Genomic DNA, 17,998 nt, shown 5'->3' on the forward strand with positions numbered 1-17,998 from the left:
AAAGATATGGAGCCAGGAGACACCGACATGCTTCCTAAAGAAGGTTACTGCCATTAACACGACATTCTGTGGAGTGCACACTGTATGCTGATAAATATCATGCATCTGGGAGACATAACGAAGTGAACCAAACATTTTCACAGACGTCATAACAATCCTTTAATGACTGACTGGAAAGGCAGGGTAATATCAATGAGATTTTTTTTTTATATAACTTACTATAGTGTACCCTGAAGTTCTTTGGACAACTTAAAATGTAATAGTACGGGGCATGTGTGGTATTGACAGCATGGACATAATTAGTGCTGAGCAATAAGACTCTTGATAAAAGAGCTACAGCGTGGGTGTTAGGTGGATACTTGTTACAGCATTAGCTAATAGTAATAATAGAAGTGGCAGCTGAGTCTCTGAATCCGGAATTCCTCTTGGGATATAAATAGAGCAGGTGACACTGTGCTGCTGAGCATGGCACCACTACAGCTTTGCTGCTTTTTCATTTCAGAACACCGGATCTTCGATTTGGGCTTGTTAATCAAATTTTTGGCAGGAGAAAAACATGAAAAATGGGAGTGTGGGGACACACTTCGACTCTGCAGTGTGATCAGTATCTATGAGGTAAACTGGGCCAAAGAGTTCCCGGTTGTTCGCACCATTCCACACACGTAAGGCTGTACTATATAAGCCACAGGGGAGCTAACAGGAAAGTGAGCCTGTTGATCAAAAGTGGCTTTCATTTTACTGGAGTCACGTACATGGCTGGTGATGCATTTTTAGAAGCCAAATGGCCCAATTTTACTGGGACATTTAGGAGTACCCAGCACATGACCCCATTAGTTTTGCAGATTTAACTTGATAATGATATGGAATGGGTTTAAGTGTGATCCACTGTTTATCCTCGGGTAAGAATCTTGTCGCGCTTTTCTGTGTTAGATCATATACAGCATGAATGCAAAGCTTTAAACTACACTGGTTTAATAGGAGAATACTTCATTTCCTCTTAACTTGATACAATAGAGGAGAAAACAAGTTAATGTTAATTTTATACAAGCCAAAATCCACCGTACAGCTTTCAATACTTTTTCAAGCTCTTCATTCTGTTTTTAGTGGTGACTCAAAAAAAACTGAGCTGCAGATCTGCACTTCTACAACTACTATTACTGATTCACAATTCAAAGTAATCATATGTAACTTGTACTCAATCTCGGTGCAGCGTTTCAATTGGACCACTGTCTGAAAGAAGCTGCTTCAGCTTCCTTTCCTTTTAGCCAGATTGCTTCTGATTGGCTGCCCCAGGCAAACAAGTTTAAGCTGCAGGTGGGCGGGGCTTCTGTTTTACCAGCCAGAGCTTTGCGCTTGAGATGTTCATACTATGCATATGTCCCCTCTCTCTCTCTCTGTCCTCGTAATGAGCACTGAGCTTCTGGCTCACTTGCATATATGCCGACTCATTAATCAAAATAACATTTTTATTGCTAAAATATAATTAATGTCGTTATTCATCAATTTTCAGATTTACTGTTTTACCAATAAAAATGAAGAAGAAGAAAATAGTAAAGCATGTCATGTTAACTGCAATCCTTGTATAATTCCCGACTTAAATTTGGGTTAAACAAACGTGAATTCAGTAAAAAAATTTTATTCACAGATTTTTGTGTTGTTAAGCACATTATAACAACAACTAAGAGGGAAAAAAAACGGTAACGTCCCCTTTAAAAAATATTATTTTGGGGGTTTAAAACAGTGGCACTTTTTCAATGTAAGTGAAGACCACTATCAATTTAAGGAAGCATAATTTGTAAGTTATACAGGCATACTTTTATAAATGGCAGTTCCTTTTCATTTTCATAACAGTTTAAACAGAGTTTTACTGCTGTCTCGTAAACAAAATCCTTCTGGAGTTTTATAGTAGGACCCATAAATTAAACAGGTTAGTATTCCAGGCCAGCATAGCTGCATGAATGAGTATGTACAGTATTTGATATCATCTGAAAGATGAACTCTTAAAATCCATAACACCTTCAACATCTCGTCTATTTTGAGGAGGGGACTCTTATCTCACCAAGACACTATTTTTGAGTTGACTACTGTAGCCAAAAAGAAAAAGAGTCCTTACCTATAATGTACGAGTATTTTTTAGCTTTTTTATTTATTTATTTATTTATTTTAACCAACACGCATCAGGAACAAGGTCACATTCTGTTCTCAGGGCTCATTGACCAACAGAGAACTTGGAAACATAATCCTACACAAGCAAAGTAGTTAGAACCTGAGACCACACAGCTACTGACAGATTAGGACGATTAGGGGTGACCTTAAATCTCCATCATCCTGCTATAAATGTACGGACGATTGTCCTGAAGACTTTCTACAGGCGGAGAACTTGATAAACTTAAGATATATATTTCAGCCATATGCACATCCTTTAGTCTCAATCTTAAAATGTTCAACTCTCTTTCAATACAAAAAATATATAAATGTATTCCTTTTATAGTCTAAATTCTTAAGCAATGTTTGGAAATAATTCACTGAATTGTTCTGTTTCTGTTACGAAAAAGATTAAGTATGTAACAAAATAACAGGATGTCAATTGAAACTAAAAAGGTTCTTTCTTTCAAGTCCAGACCGAACCCCCTCACACTTGCCCTTTGCCCCTAAGCTCACTTGCGACGTACGAAGAAGGCAAAATGGACAGAGCGTCTTGAGGAAGGGTGCTGATGACAGGAAGACGAATGAATGCAAAAAGATCCTGAGAAATGCCCAAGTAAGAAACAAGATCCTTTTGATAAATATAGAATGAGGTCTGACAACGGAGATACGGTTTAACACAGCCTCTGTCCTGAGACACAGGGTACATATTACTGTTATTAAAAATGATTTAATGGTTACCACATTTAGAACACAATACCCCTACTACAGAAACTGCAAACCACCACAGCTTCCTTCTATGAGGAGCACTGAACTAAACCAGGAATGAGCTACTAAACTTCCCTTTGTTAAAGCATTTTTTTAACCACTCAGTAATATGTCTTTGTGTGTCTGGGTGGCTGTGTCTGCTCTCAGAGGAACTTAACACTGCCTCCCTGTGGGTAACAGCTGATATGTCCACACAAATGCACAGGAAAATGAGTGATAGCAGCAATTTGTGCACCAGAACATGACACCGCATTATTTTTGAAAGCAAAAGTGGGAATATTGGGCCACTATACTACTATCCTTTGTGTATGACTTTGTTTTTTGTTGTAATAAGTTACTTTCCCAATATAAATAAAAAATATTACCATGCAATTATAAACTAACGCAGAACTATAAGCTACAGTTATACAACTACTGCATGAATTTGTTTTAGGAAGCTGGGCAATATTTTTTTTTTACTATTTCTTAAAGTTATCACTAATTCTCTGGGATTAAAGCTGGGCATAATGTTTTCAGCACAGTTGAACAAACAAATTCATACTAACCTGTCAGAATATTGAAAGTCAAGCGATTCGAGAAAAACCTAGACTCCTAAAGCTCCCCTGGGATCTTTTCAGGCCTTAAACAAAGAATCCAAGTGGCAGGAGACTTTCACAGGTCCTTTTAAAGAAGATTAGGTGAATAGGATAAAGACGGTTAAGAATCAATGTAGAATGCAATGTCTAAGCAGAGGATTTTGACCTAGGAGAGTGACGTTTGAAGCCTTTTGATTTTTGTCTAATGGTACATTCTATTCTTGACTGATGGGAGAGGATTCGAACAGAGATGGAATAACTAGCTTTTTTCTGTCTATCACAGCTTATATAGATGTAAAAAAATGGATAGATACATTTTTGCAACCTAACTTAATATTTCTGCATTGTGACTACGTGACAAGCTAAATTTAACACTTTTAAGACTAATTCAAACTGGGTTAAGATTTGTAAGTGAATTTCTTGATAGAAGCTTGAATTCACTGCTCCCTCAGTGAGAGAAAACATCTCGTCCTGAGGTAGCAAACCGGCACCAAAGCACGAGGTTATCATTTTTTTCCCCCGGTAATCACAGATCTTTACCAGGAAGTCGAACTTTTGTGTCATTTATTCACCGAACATTTTCCCATATTTGTTTCGCCACATCCAAGTGGCCTTTTGCTGCAGGTGTTTTGTTATTTCGGTTCAGGATTACACGCTGGTATCTGCCTCGTATCATTTTTACATGATGCCTTCTCCCAGAGAGATAATTGCTGATTTTGTAGACATAAAACAAATCTTTTTAGTCTTCTTTTTAGGTTCTGTAATTTTGTAGTGAAGCACTTTGTGATATTTATTTTAAAAAGGTATCATACAAATACAATTTTACTTTTGTCACATGGGTGTTTAAAACATTTCTGCAGTATCTTCTAGCTTTACACACCTCTGTCATGATTAGTTGTAAGCTCGTGTAAAAACATTTGTGATACAGACAAACAACCTCTCATGCAATACTAGAAGACCACGAGACTTTGTACACCTTTATTTACATAAAGAGTGACCTTTATGACCCACGCCTCTAATCTCATCTCCTTAATAGTTTTTGGAGAAGTAAATAGCACTGTGAGTGATTATTGAGCATATTCAGTAAAGATACAGGCAGACAACTGTGCAGCCTTATTAGTTTGGTGAGACTGTGTTTATCTTTAATTCTATGAGAGATTAATGCACAAATCCTGGAAACTCACAGTTTTCTTGTACATAATGTACAATGTTTAATGCTCATTGTTTAATCGGGCAGTGTTTAGTCACTGTAACTTCAACAGTAATTACAAGAAATAGGACAAAAAAGGTGTCTGATCTTCAATAATTTTCAGTGAATAATACAGTTTTTGTCAGTTTCTGCCCTCACTTCAGACGACAAAGGCGCTACCAAGATTTTCAAAAAGAAACTAGAGTTTAGCCTGTTAATGTTAAAACACCTGCAGCTTTTGTAAAATTATCACAGGATTTTAAAAAAGAGCTCTCTACTATTCAGACTTAGATACTTTAAGATAATCCCGTACTACGACCACTGAGTGAATATAAGTTTAAAGCCTGGTAATTTCATGTAGTCCACTTGGCTTCTCTTGGCCAGATATCCCTAAAACAAATCACACATCAAGCACTAGAAAACTGTGCAGTAAAACAGTTTTCTGAGGTGTTAGGAGCGGTGTGGGTTTTCCATCCAGATGGCAGATTAGTGGCCAGACAGGAATAGTGGTGTATGGGTTTTTTTTTTTTTAAACTAAAGCACTTCAAGAAATTGATTTTATTAAATATTACTTGCCAACACAAGAGAAAATGGCATTGATAAACAGAGATGATATACTTTCCCCCCTTTTTTTCTAGGTTTTTTGGGGGGGGGTTTGCTCTAGGAAATGTTAAAATTAAAGTGAATATTGACAGTAGTTGATCTCAGAATAGCAACATAAGAGATTACACAGTAACACAGGATCTGACAAAGAGACACTGACGTGTAATTTAATCTGCATTTAGCTTATTTTGTCTTATTTGTGTTTTTTTCTTTAACGGTATTTCTATTTTCTGTGGTAAAATTATGCTGACTGTCTGCTGCTGAGTTCATCAAAGCAAAACAAATTGTATTAACTTTAAGCTAGGTAGTACAGATTAGTTAGTACTTACCCCAAAAAGTTGATTCTGTTCATCTGGACGTGTTTCCAGTGGGAGAAACGTTTCGTCACTCATCCATGTGACTTCTTCAGCTGACTGCAGGTTTCCCTAATCTTATAAACAGTACCTTTGCACAATAACTGAAACCAGCCCACTAGCTAGTACTTACCTCGCTCACCTGATTGATTACTTAATAGAAAAAGCTGTGAGTAACTTCTTTACAACAGTTAACATTTATTTACACATTAAAATTATTTACAGTTAAAAACAAGTTGGGGAAAAAGCGACACAAACCCTCTAAATTAACTAAATTGGAAGTATTTGTAAGGATGGACGAGATGACCGTCACAGAGTAGAGCATGCGCACAACGGTGATACGTTAATAGTAATCCACATGCAGATTACATTTGGTCTGGGAGCTCTTTGATTTGGCAAAGAAATGATTAAGGAGGGTTTACTGCTTCACTACGTTTACTTATGTTTAAAAATGCTGAAATTTCTACCCTAAAAGATGTTCATATAGATATGAAGATATAGATACTTTTAAGTATACGCAACTAACTTTAAATAATGTAATAGTGCCTCTCACACAAACATATCTATGCTACATACTCACTTCCCTTTAAGTAATGGTATCACTTAAACTACTCAGCTGGAATATAATATTTGTGGTATGGGAAATCAGGCAAAAAGCATTCAAATAATGGACTACCTCAGCAGACTTCAAGCAGACATGTTTATGACAAGAAACCCATTTAACTGGTGTGAAAATCACAACACTGAAGTCACCTCGGGTTTCCCATGTATCTTTGTCAACTATAACTCCAGGAAAACAAGAACTGCTGTCCTCGTTCATAATACAATTACAGTCACTCACAACAGTACAATCGCAGACACAGATGGATGTTTTGTAATGTCAATACTTATTCCCCCCTGACAATAGTGAATTTCACATAAATTCTTCTCTATACTTAATAACCTACCTGGCTCAGAACACATAATAGGAGGTGACTTTAATGCTGTGCTCATAAATATGGACATTAAGATTATAAGCAAAACTCTAAACAAGAAATAAGTGACTGTACCTGGCAAATGTACAACATAAGAAAAAAAAGTATTGTACAGTTGATAAAAATAGCCTAACCAGATTCAAAGAAATGTGCAACTGAGTAGGTTGATTTTTTTTTTAAATGTACCAAAAGTGCTGCATACTTATGCTTTAAAAACAACCACAGACTATTTACAGAAAATGAAAAAAGTGTACCAATAACAGCAGGGATTTAAATAATTTATTGTGGAGCAGTGAAGGTTAAAGTCTAAAGTGTAACAGCTGCTGGGAGGAAGGACCTGCGATAACACTCCTTTGTGCACCTAGGACGCAACAGTCTGTCATTAAAGGAGCTCTGCAGTTCTGCAACAGCTTCATGCATTTGGTGGGAGACATTGTCCAAAAATTGTGTTATTTTTGCCAAAGTTCTTCTATTTTCTACCACCTGCACTGGGTCGAGGGGGCAACCTAGAACAGAGCTGTTCTTCCTGACGACCAAACGCTTCTAAACTGCTGTAGATAAGCGTCTGTTCTAACAGACAACTTGGAAAGCAAGCTAATAAATGTGTTGGAGGAGAATGGGTAGGATACACACCTTTGGCAGGTCTTCATTATAAACCACGCTTAGTAAATTAATACAGATTAAACAGTCATTAACCAATGGCCACCTGATAAATACGCTCTCTCTTTAGGGTATGGGGGTTATTTTGTGTTGTTTGGCGATGATATGTTCTGGAGAGCTCTCTCCGATCAGGTCAGGGAGCGATTCAGAACCTGAGAAGTCAAAATAATAACCTGCTATACCAAGAATCATCCATGCTCTCATTAGATATGCTTGATTACTCTTCCCCCCTTTCATTTATCAATTTTTAGATGCGTGTGTATATATATATATTATATAGTCATTTTCTTCCTTTTCTTATGTGCATCTATATTTGCTATAATTGTATCACTGTAAGTGTGTTGATATAATTATTGCTGCTGTTGTCACCTATTTTATCTTTCACCCGATCCATGAGGGATTTGGTTAGAAACACTTCCCATGTGGAGGTTCCTTGCACATTATCCGCACTCCACTCGCCCCGTGTTTCGATTATTGTACCGTCTGTGTTTGTAAGTTGACCATGTCCTTGTCCTGGATCTGTCTCCAAGTTGCTGTCTTGTTTTGTTCGTAAATAAAATATAAAAAAGATATATTCCCCTGGTGTAGATGAAGTATAATAAAGACTTAATAAAGAATCAACCTTTAGAACAGTTAAATGGAAGAAAATTTAAAGTCTAACAAATATTTTCATATCCATTAACATAAACATAGTTTATCTTGTCTTTTGTTTCTCATGCCCTTTACCCTATTACCTTGTGCCCTCTCCTATTCTCAGTTTGATAGCTATTGCTGGTAATATTTAAATACTTTCACCCTCTGCTGCCTTTACTCTTTAACAACACTTCACATATCTGTTTCAAATTAAAAGCCCTCCAGAATTTCAGTGCACAGAAACCTCTTTTAGGAAAAGACTTTTATTGTGAAACATTTACAGGAACATGTTTAAAAAACAAAACTTGCAACTTTTCTGTGATGAAATGCATTGTCTAAGATAATCTCCGGGTACAAGTATCTCCCTCTGCCAACCAGTTAGCCCATTACACCAGAGAATAAATAGAATATGACCAGAAAGAAATGAGACTGACAGATGAGTTTATAATCTGTTCATTCTTAAGAAAAGGAAAATTCTAATAAGATTTGTCTATACATGCATTTATCATGTTTGAAATTAAAAGTCACCTCCCAATTCATTTAGAGCCTTTAAAATAACCGCCCAAGCAACTAAGAGTACTATTGTATACCGAAGCAGATACAGAAAAACGACTGAGAGACAGTACAGCTCAGATTCTCGCTTTATTGGTCAACTTGATGAAAGACTACAAAACGAATTCACAAAAAATCTTTCAAGTAATCAAATCTGTACAAACCTAAACTGGACTGTTTTTTTTATTTGTCGTTTTTTTGTGGGGGTTTTTTTCCTTCTTTTTTTTTTTCTTTTTTTTTTTAAAACAGTTCTGGCTCATATGAATCTGACGAGTCATATGCACGTGTGTGGGCATGTGTGCAAATGTGCGCTCGCTCTGATAAGGTGACAAACTCCTCCCTGTTCAAGCATATTGTGATCATACTCCAACAGGCAAGACACAGCATGCACACACACGCACACACCTGTGTTTTCGATTTTACAGTACAGAGGACAGGGGAAAAAATAATAATAATATATATTTAAAAAAAAAAAAAAAATCCCCCTTCCACAAGTATGTACGTACACACCATCTGCTAACAAGAGCTTGCTGCCAAATTCATTACATCAGCAATCTCCCACCTTCTCCCAAACCCTGTCGTTTCAGTCAAGTTACTGTACAGACAATGTGGTTTCAGCCTTTCAGTGGGAAGAGTGGTCAGAGAAAGGGGGGGGGGGAGAGCAGGGATTATAAATCTCTAATATTCTCACACAGAATATACACGTGCACACATGATTTTAATGCTCACCTGCAGACGTTTGTAAGCCTGCACACGCGCACACTCACTCAGACCATCTGTAACATTAAATGTTTTAAGAAGTACAGATAAAAAAGGAAATAAAAGCCCTGGGTATAGGTTTGATTTCTGGCTGTTTGGTGAAAGAAAGGAGAAGAAGAGGTAGAGAGGGCAGGACAAGGGTCAAGGGCAAACTACTGGTGTCATTTCTTAGCTTTCCTAGGTGGAGTGACTGGGCGACCGGAGCCCATGCCCCCGCCCCCACCATAGAACAGCTTCTTATCTGCAGGTTTGAGGATCTGCACAAGGAAAATAAAGAAGAAGAAAAACCATGAGTTAAAAATGACAACAACCTTTAAGATTAGCAAGTTCAATCAGTTTCTAGTTTACCTGGAATGAACACATGAGGGTCTCATCTACACTCATCATAGCGCCGGCATTGTCGAACTCCCCGCAGTAGTTTGGGGCGGAGAACAGAGTCACAAGCTGCCTCTTTGCAAAGAATTCATATCCATCCTCAACCACCTGAAAAACAAACAGGTTAGCAAACTCTCACACAGGATCAAGCACACAGCAGAACAATAGACTCTGCTACGGATGATAACACATGACATTATAAATGCCCCGTTACTAGCACAGCTTGACAAATAAGAAAATTACGCTAACACATCTAACTGCTGAACACAAACTAAGCGATAACTGCAGCCATGTAAGGTCAGCGTCAGTACTGCTGGAAACTACTCTAAATATCAACACATTGAAGATATTCTTAAGACTAAAATCAAAATTTAACTGCTGAAGCTGGCCTGAAATCCAATTGTGCTTAAATGGTTAAAAGGTTTTTAGCTGCTGTGTCACTGCCACTATCTAAACACTTCCCCCTGCAGCACTTCCACATGACATTTCTTAAAATACACAACAGCATCGGTAAAATTATTGTTTGATAAATGTTGCAGCCTTCTTGTAGCTTGAAGGAAGAGCCGCTTCAATGCTAATAGCTCCTTTACCCACATGACATAGAACAGCTCGCACCTCGTCAGATCAAAACAATACCTGGTACCCTGCTGCAACTTCTAATAAAGACCAGACAACCCTCCAGCATCTTTAAAGGCAACCAAGGGTGGAAAAAAAATCCCCAATCAACTCCAAGCAGTTAAACACTTAACTATGAGGCTCAACCAAATCCTGTAAGTTATCAAACCCTTTCACTTGTGTTACTCATTTTTACTACCATGAAACTGAACCATTCAATTACATTTTTTGGTACTGACCTGATGGGCTCGACAAATGAGGTCCATGTCATGTTTGTGGAGGAACTTTGTCACCACATCTGCACCAAAAGTGAAAGAGACACCGCGGTCGTTCTCACCCCAGCCCAGCACATCTTTATCGGGGTCTGCCCACAGCAGGTCGCACAGTAGGCCCTGGTCAGGAACATCAGTGGGACGCATGACCCTTCTCACCTGCTCCATGGACTGGAGGTCTGGAGACAGACCTGGAAAATATAAATGTCCAAGAATTAAACTTCAGTAGTGAAGGAAAAAAAAAATAAAAATCAGCATCTGATTTTAGAATTTGTTTTTGTAAAAAATGTTTGCATCCTGAAAAGATTCAAAGAGCAACCATAAAAAGAAAATGAATATCACATGCCGCAAAAACCCTGTGATATTTCTGGCGATGTTTAAAGGTAAATTTAGTGCTCAACTTTTAAATCAGAAGGTACAGAAAACGGAGAGGCCGGTCATCCGATGTTAACTTCACCCATATCCCAGCTAATAAGATAGCGCCATCATGCAAGTAGACTGGATTGCTTCCTTTTAAGAAAAGCCCATCACTGGAATTACAATCCAAAGCCACGACACTCCATGGTAGTTTTGCTCACACCGACTGTTTCAACGCACAAACACCACCTGAAACATCCTCACAAGATAAAGAACTTAGGTTTCTGAAGAAGAAATTTTTAAATGAGTACTTTCTATTGAATAATGTAGGATGTTTTTAATGAATGTAACCGTGGATATCTGACAGAGTGCCAACAGGACATGACTGCCTCTGCTGCAATAATTAGCCTAATTTCTCTTGTGAATAGAGCACAGCTGGCACATCAGTGTCTCCCTACAGGCCCTTTAATACAGAAAGCAGCACACGCTCTGAAAGCCATTCTTTTCTACGGCTTTTGCGGTGGAAAAAAATTGTTTGCTGCTGTGTCGACTAAGAGCACTGACTGGGGAGAGCTTGCATGTGCCACGATGAAACGTACACTGGGGGTACAGAAATGCAGAATGACAGGGAGCGGGGAAATGCAGAACCTATGAAGACCTTGAGTGGCCACAAAAGATTACGCAGTACAAGCAGACTGCAGCGGTTTTTCGCTGGCTGCTCAACTTGGGTGTTAGCGCAGCACACGGCGCTTCGTTACCACTGACTTTGAGGACCTATTGACAGGTCCTGACAGATTAAGAATTATTTAGTGTCTAAGATGTCTGGATGTTTAAGAAAATAAACTGCAGTAATAACTAAGAACTGTATCACATCATGATAATCATCCATAAGAAAATGTTTCATACGAAGTTTTAAGAAAATGTCTAGTGTCAGAATGTGTTTAACTTTTTTTTTTTTCACATTTTGAACATAAATATGACAGCAAACAGATTACAAAGAAGTGCTTGAATTAATCAATAACATTTGGTAAATGATTAAAAAAAAAAAAAAAACATCTACCACAGAGAGTGGTAGAAATAAAGTTTTAAAAGACACTGCACACCATCCCAAGATGTACAAAGTTTTTATCCAAAAGCTCTTTGGGAATCATCTTTTTGGTGCAAAAATACTTTGATTAATCCCTTGAGTTAGGTTCTTATTCTTAATGCTTGAATTATAAATAGGTTTGTTAAATAAATAATAGTGTTAATTAGGGGTGTGTATTGGCAAGAATCTGGCGATACAATATGTATCATAATACAGGGTAGACGATACGATATATTGCAATACTAAAAGCCAGACGATATTTGTGTTTAGTAGGACTAAATTTAATTAGGAAAACTCAAGTAAACAGTCCAAACTGTTTAATGCTTGACATGAAACATCTGAAACAAAAACACTCTAAGTTCAAAATGAATGGAGAAATTAACATCTGCCTTATTAGAAGTCATGTCAAATAAACAAACAAAGACTACTTTACTGAAATATCAAGTATTTTTTAACATGAAAAAAGTAAACATGTAACACTGAAGTCTTTCTAAGTACTATGATTGTAAAATACTTATCCAAAAACTGCTCTATGGAGCATCAAAACAAAGTACTTTTTATGTGACCTTAACATAAACAAATATAAATCAAAAATGAAATTGCTTGAAGAATCCATCCAAGTAAACATTAACAAAAAATGTAAAGTGCTATTACAATTAAGTGTTAATAAAATAAAGTACAGCTCTGCAGTGTCCATCAATGGAACACTTTTAGTACAACCTGAAAAAAGGAATTTACTCATCTAAATAAAAGTGCTTATGAGACTCAACCAAAATGTCAAACATTCTCATATCAGAGATTTTACATGTGTAGTGTTTTCTCAGTGTTTATTTTTCAATTTCCAGATTTTTGTGCAGGAATACAAGCTGATCGACATGGTCAGCTCTCAGGACACTTCTCTGTGCATTTACTATGTCTCCTGCAGAGGAGAAAACTCTCTCTGCAGAGACACTTGTTCCAGGAATGCATAGGAAACTCCTTGCTACTTTGGATAGCTGAGGCAAGTCTAGCCGCGAGAGCCATGTTTGGTGCATTATCGGTAACAACAACAACAAGGTCCTTTGCGTTCAATCCCCATTCAGCCACAGCGTCAGTTAGTAACACTGCAATGTGCTCACCTGTGTGACTGTCATGCATGGCTCGGGTTTGTAGTACATGAGACTGAAGGTTCCACTGGTCCGTTATGTGATGTGCTGTAACAGTTACGTACGATTCAGTGGCTCTCGAAGTCCAAGCGTCGCATGTCAGAGCAACTGTCTCAGCCGAGTTGAGAGAGTCCAGCACTGTCGCTTTGACTTCTTGGTACAACTTTGGCAGAGCGAAGTCCGTGATGTGTTGTCGAGAAGGAACGGTGTAACGGGGCTCCAGCGTTTTAATCATATTACGAAATCCTTTATTCTCCACAACACTCAGAAGGCGCATGTCTTTGCAAATAAAAACAAGTACTGACTGCGTTTTTTTTGTTGCACGAGTTGAAGTTGCTGGTAGTTTCGAAAAGTTAACTTCTTCAATTGTCCGTTGAGAGGGATCACCTCGTTTCGTTTTAAAATTAGCATTTGACGCTACGTCGCTATGGTGTCTAGACACGTGTGTTCGTAAATTTGTTGTGTTACCGGAATATTTGACTCTGGCGGTGCAGATTCTACAGACTGCATAGCTCTTGTCATAGTCTTTACTGCCTTCTTTTGTCCTAAATCCAAAATAAGTCCACACATCAGCTTTGAAAGCTGCGGGGGCCGGCTGTATCCTCTCCTCTTCAGTCATCAGTTAGCTAGTATCACACACGTCCACTGACTGTTCTACTTCGTTCTTTTGGCAAACTAGAGGCTTCTACAGTTATCGCGAGACCTCGTTTTTACGTCATAGTAAAGGTGGTAAACTGCAAACCAGTGGCCGGAGTTTGAATTCCAACATACAAAAGAAATAAACAGTAAATGCATGTCATTTTTCAATAAAAAAAATCGATAACAGTGATTTTAAATATCGATTCAGTATCATTGCGCGAAATATCGCGATATTTCGTTGTATCGATATTTTCTTACATCCCTAGTGTTAATAAATAATAATAATTCTGACATTGATCAGGTACAATGACTGGACTGAAAATGAGTGAAGCAGCAGCAAGTGTCCAAAGAAAAACTTTGAAAGACTGTCAAAGCCTGGAGAACTGTTTCTCAAGACCACTTTATAAAGCACAGGACATCCTGGCTCCTTTAATGCAAAATATAAAGAAATGACAGGTGGCTCAAGACCTTTGCACAGTACACGCTTATTACAAAAGGGATTGATGTATTAAATGACAGTCTGTTAAAGTTGTACCCGTTTTTAGCTATATCTGTGTACTGATCCAGAAGGAATTACAAACACCGTCACCCCAACCGGTGGCAGCAGATGGCCGCCCCTCCCTGAGCCTGGTTCTGTTGGAGGTTTCTTCCTGTTAAAAAGGAGTTTTTCCATCCCACTGTCGCCAAAGTGCTTGCTCATAGGGGGTCATATGATTGTTGGGTTTTTCTCTGTGTCTATTATTGTATGATCTACTGTGCAATATAATGCGCCTTGAGGCGACTGTTGTTGTGATTTGGTGCTATATAAATAAAATTGAATTAGTCTAACAAATTAAGATGGTCCCTGCTAGACCATGACCATTATATGTTGACAGATACAACAGAGCGGAGTCTAGTCTTTGTGTGTTCGCTCTGGATAGAAACCAAATTAACTGTTTGAAGAGGATACCTCCATGGCAACAGAAGATCTTCTCATCAACAATGGCGGCTACAGGCAAACAGTTGAAGCAGTCAGTGAAGGTCTTCCACAGTTTTATGTTGTATCGCCTTTTACCTGTGGGAGGAAATTACAATTACTCTGTCACAATCTCATCATAAGAGCTATAAAATCAGCAGCGCCACTTGTTTCAAGCTGAAAACACATTTTACATAAGCTGAGCTCTAAATAGAACAAAAAGCATGTGACTGAATCACTGTTCCCACTGCCCGATCATGCTCCTTAGCCTGAAGCCCGGAGTACTGAGTGTTGCCCATGTTTCTCCATCAATTTAAAGGAACTCACAAGGGAATAGATATCTTGTGTACACTGTTAATCTAAGAATACTTAATTAGTTAATAATCTACAGACAGATTTCAAAGTGTCAGGCATATTTTCTTAATCGCAATTAAAAAAATAATAAAAAGAAACTGTAACCACCACACCTGTTGCAAGTGCTGATAAACATTACTTCACTAATTACTTGGTGTTTCTTTTGTTTTTTCCTCCTTATGTGTAAATCTGCCCTGTACAGTCTCTCCCTTCTTGTTTTTAATGTGTAAATCTGCATCTGCCTGTCACTTTGCTGCTGAAACACTTTCCTATTTTTCATTTCTATTCTATTTAGCTTTTGATGTATTAAGATATAGACACATATACATCCATTTCTCTCACCCTACATCTATTTATCTATATTTTATATATTTCTATATATGATAAGTTTGATGTTGTGTACACGTGTTTCCTCTTTTTACAGTTTCGGTATCAACAAACAAAAAAGAAAAACCAAGGTGTCCTCTTGACCACACCGAGGTCTGCTGTGTTGGCCTACACTTTTCTATTCAACTGGTAACCACAGAGAGCAGTCGCACAACTTTCCAAATTACTGTCTGTATCTGTGTGCATATATCATGACTTACACTCATCGTAGAAGCCGTATATTCTGTTAATAGAGGCGCACTCGTGGTTTCCTCTCAGCAGAAAGAAGTTTTCTGGGTATTTGATCTTGTAAGCCAGCAACAGACAGATGGTCTCCAGGGACTGCTTGCCTCTGTCTACGTAGTCGCCCAGGAACAGGTAGTTGCTCTCTGGTGGAAAGCCTCCATATTCAAACAGCCTGAGCAGATCATAGTACTGCCCGTGAACATCACCTAGAGAAACAAGCAGTGTTAGAGTGGAAACAGCAATGTTGTTCAAAGGTGTGATTATCGTGCTCAGTATATGTGCACAACAAAGGCTGAGGGAGTTGGATGGAGGTACAACATGACTAGAGACCTTGAAGATTAGCACTTTATACCATGACTGACAAAGTGTTATTTTAAATAAACACTTATTACAGAGTTACCTTATGTGTGTGTTTTGTTATGAGGTTGCATTTAGTACAAGGATGCTTATGATTTCTACTGCAGTACAGACTGTTTCAGTTCCTGAAACCTGTTCCTTAAACTAACATTCAACGCAGTCAGTCAACGTTAAGGTACGGCAGGAAAACTCCAGGGAAACTTAAAGTACAAAACAGAATTGAACCAGCAAGTCAGTACCACTTTATCCCGTGAGTTGTTTATGTGGCAAGATTACAGCCATGAAGAATTAAACACTTTCTTTTTTTTTTAGAGCCAGTCTGTTTTTAATTAACTATAATAACTTAGCATTGGTCATGTGAATACTAGAGCATAGTATGCACATAAGCTGACTCATAATGGTCCAGCACTCTAAGCTTCAACAGCTTGCTATGTTGTTTGACCACCCTCGAGAATTCCCTCGACTCCAAAGAACGCCACTTAAGCCTCACCACAAATCTTGAGGGGCGCCTCAAGTTCAAGCAGGATTGGCTGGCTGAGGAAGATCTCCCGGGATTTGAGGCAAAGACCACGGATTTCATTCTCTGTCAGCTGAACATTTTTGCCAGGTCTGGAGCCTTTCACTGTAAGGGGAAAAAATGAGTCAGAAAACAACAGCAAATTCTTACACTGTTTTTAATAAGAAAGGGGTAAATTATTACAAGTGGCTATTGGGTGATTATTCTCATTTCTCTCTGCATAAATGCAGCTTAAAGTGTAATTTGTAGGGCATACTGCCATGGACAGTTGGCTCAATTCATTTTGTGCACACTGTAGCAGTGAATCTGCTATGTTCTTGATTAGAAGCAACATAATTAGAATAAGATATCTCAAAATAAAGGAGAACAAATCTGTGGATTACACATTTTACAGTGGTAATCAGAGCACTCATTTATAATCATAATCTGCAAATGTCACACTTTTTCGTGAAGAATCTTGTATGGCTCCAAATACAGCCAAACCAAACATAAAGACAAAGACATTTTCAGAGGCATCCAGAGGTCGACCTATATATAGTGAACAGTGATAGTTAACAAATCAAGACTCAGTAGCACCCTGGATGATTTTACTGGTGTTATGGAGCATTTGCTCTCTGTCCTACAAAACAATAAAAATGTGATTACAAGTAACAAAATAAAATGACCTCACCCTGCTAGCATACAGGAGTGACCTTTTAAATTTAACCGTATAACCACTTCAGTGTGTACCCAAACGATGTCTGCACAAGTATAAAATAATGCATATTTCTGCATCATAGTATATTTCAATGCAAGTTTAACGAGACCAACTCTCACAATACAAATGGTGCGAATATATAACTGTGTTCAAAAATATATATTCAACCCGTCTCTCTTTTGTATTCAATTTCCGAAGACAACATTCAAACAAATTAAATTTACTGAGCGTTTAAGTGCTATGCTTTCTTTGCAAGAAGCGCCGGATGAACTGAACTTGTTTTTACGGCGTTGGCGGCTACCGTTCCCTAGCCGCAGTTGGCTAAAATGGCTACCTCTTTGAATAAATATCGAGCGAAATACTTGGTCTTACCTTCGAGGAGACGCTGTATAATGGAGTCGATGTTCAACTTGTCGGCTTCTGCCATGTTCTGCCCCTGTTCCGGCCGACTTCTAATAACTTCTACGAATTCAAGAGGTACTGGGTATTAACTGGTTGCCGAATTATAGTTACCTGAACTAGTTTAGTGTTAATCGGCTATCGTTAGCCCGCTAGCTAGCTAACCTTGGGGAAGAATCGGCTACCTCAATATTGGAGGCGAGATTTTGAAATGTTAACGATGTGATGGCTGTCATGTACTTCGGAAATCACATTAATCGACTAATTCCATTTAGGCATCCGAATTTCGTTTAGTCTATTCGTATTTTCTCGACTACGTTATTGTGCGGAAGCTACTAGCACCATGCCATCGACAAAAAAAGCTGCTGGACGAGCGTTAGCTCAAAGCGGTGTTGAACGGAAGTGG

At 38.2% G+C, this 17,998-nt stretch overlaps 2 protein-coding genes across 2 annotated transcripts; both read right to left on the minus strand.

Annotated features, from left to right (window-relative positions):
* Positions 1 to 8,186: 8,186 nt before the first annotated feature.
* On the minus strand, positions 8,187 to 17,973 carry ppp1cab (protein phosphatase 1, catalytic subunit, alpha isozyme b). The gene is made up of 7 exons (XM_085361400.1): positions 17,566 to 17,973; positions 16,470 to 16,601; positions 15,598 to 15,828; positions 14,651 to 14,755; positions 10,441 to 10,664; positions 9,560 to 9,694; positions 8,187 to 9,468 (listed from the first exon to the last, which is right to left on the minus strand). The coding sequence occupies exons 1-7, from the start codon at positions 17,618 to 17,620 to the stop codon at positions 9,373 to 9,375; spliced, it is 978 nt and encodes a 325-aa protein (XP_085217526.1). The 5' UTR covers positions 17,621 to 17,973; the 3' UTR covers positions 8,187 to 9,372.
* LOC146626641 (E3 SUMO-protein ligase ZBED1-like) lies at positions 12,661 to 13,926 on the minus strand. The gene has a single exon (XM_085361403.1). The coding sequence runs from the start codon at positions 13,679 to 13,681 to the stop codon at positions 12,797 to 12,799; it is 885 nt and encodes a 294-aa protein (XP_085217529.1). The 5' UTR covers positions 13,682 to 13,926; the 3' UTR covers positions 12,661 to 12,796.
* Positions 17,974 to 17,998: the final 25 nt, after the last annotated feature.

This window comes from Diplotaxodon limnothrissa, linkage group LG8, assembly GCF_057381915.1.
Source record: "Diplotaxodon limnothrissa isolate DT_005_m linkage group LG8, D_limnothrissa_male_GT1.1, whole genome shotgun sequence".
Lineage (NCBI taxonomy): Eukaryota > Metazoa > Chordata > Actinopteri > Cichliformes > Cichlidae > Diplotaxodon > Diplotaxodon limnothrissa.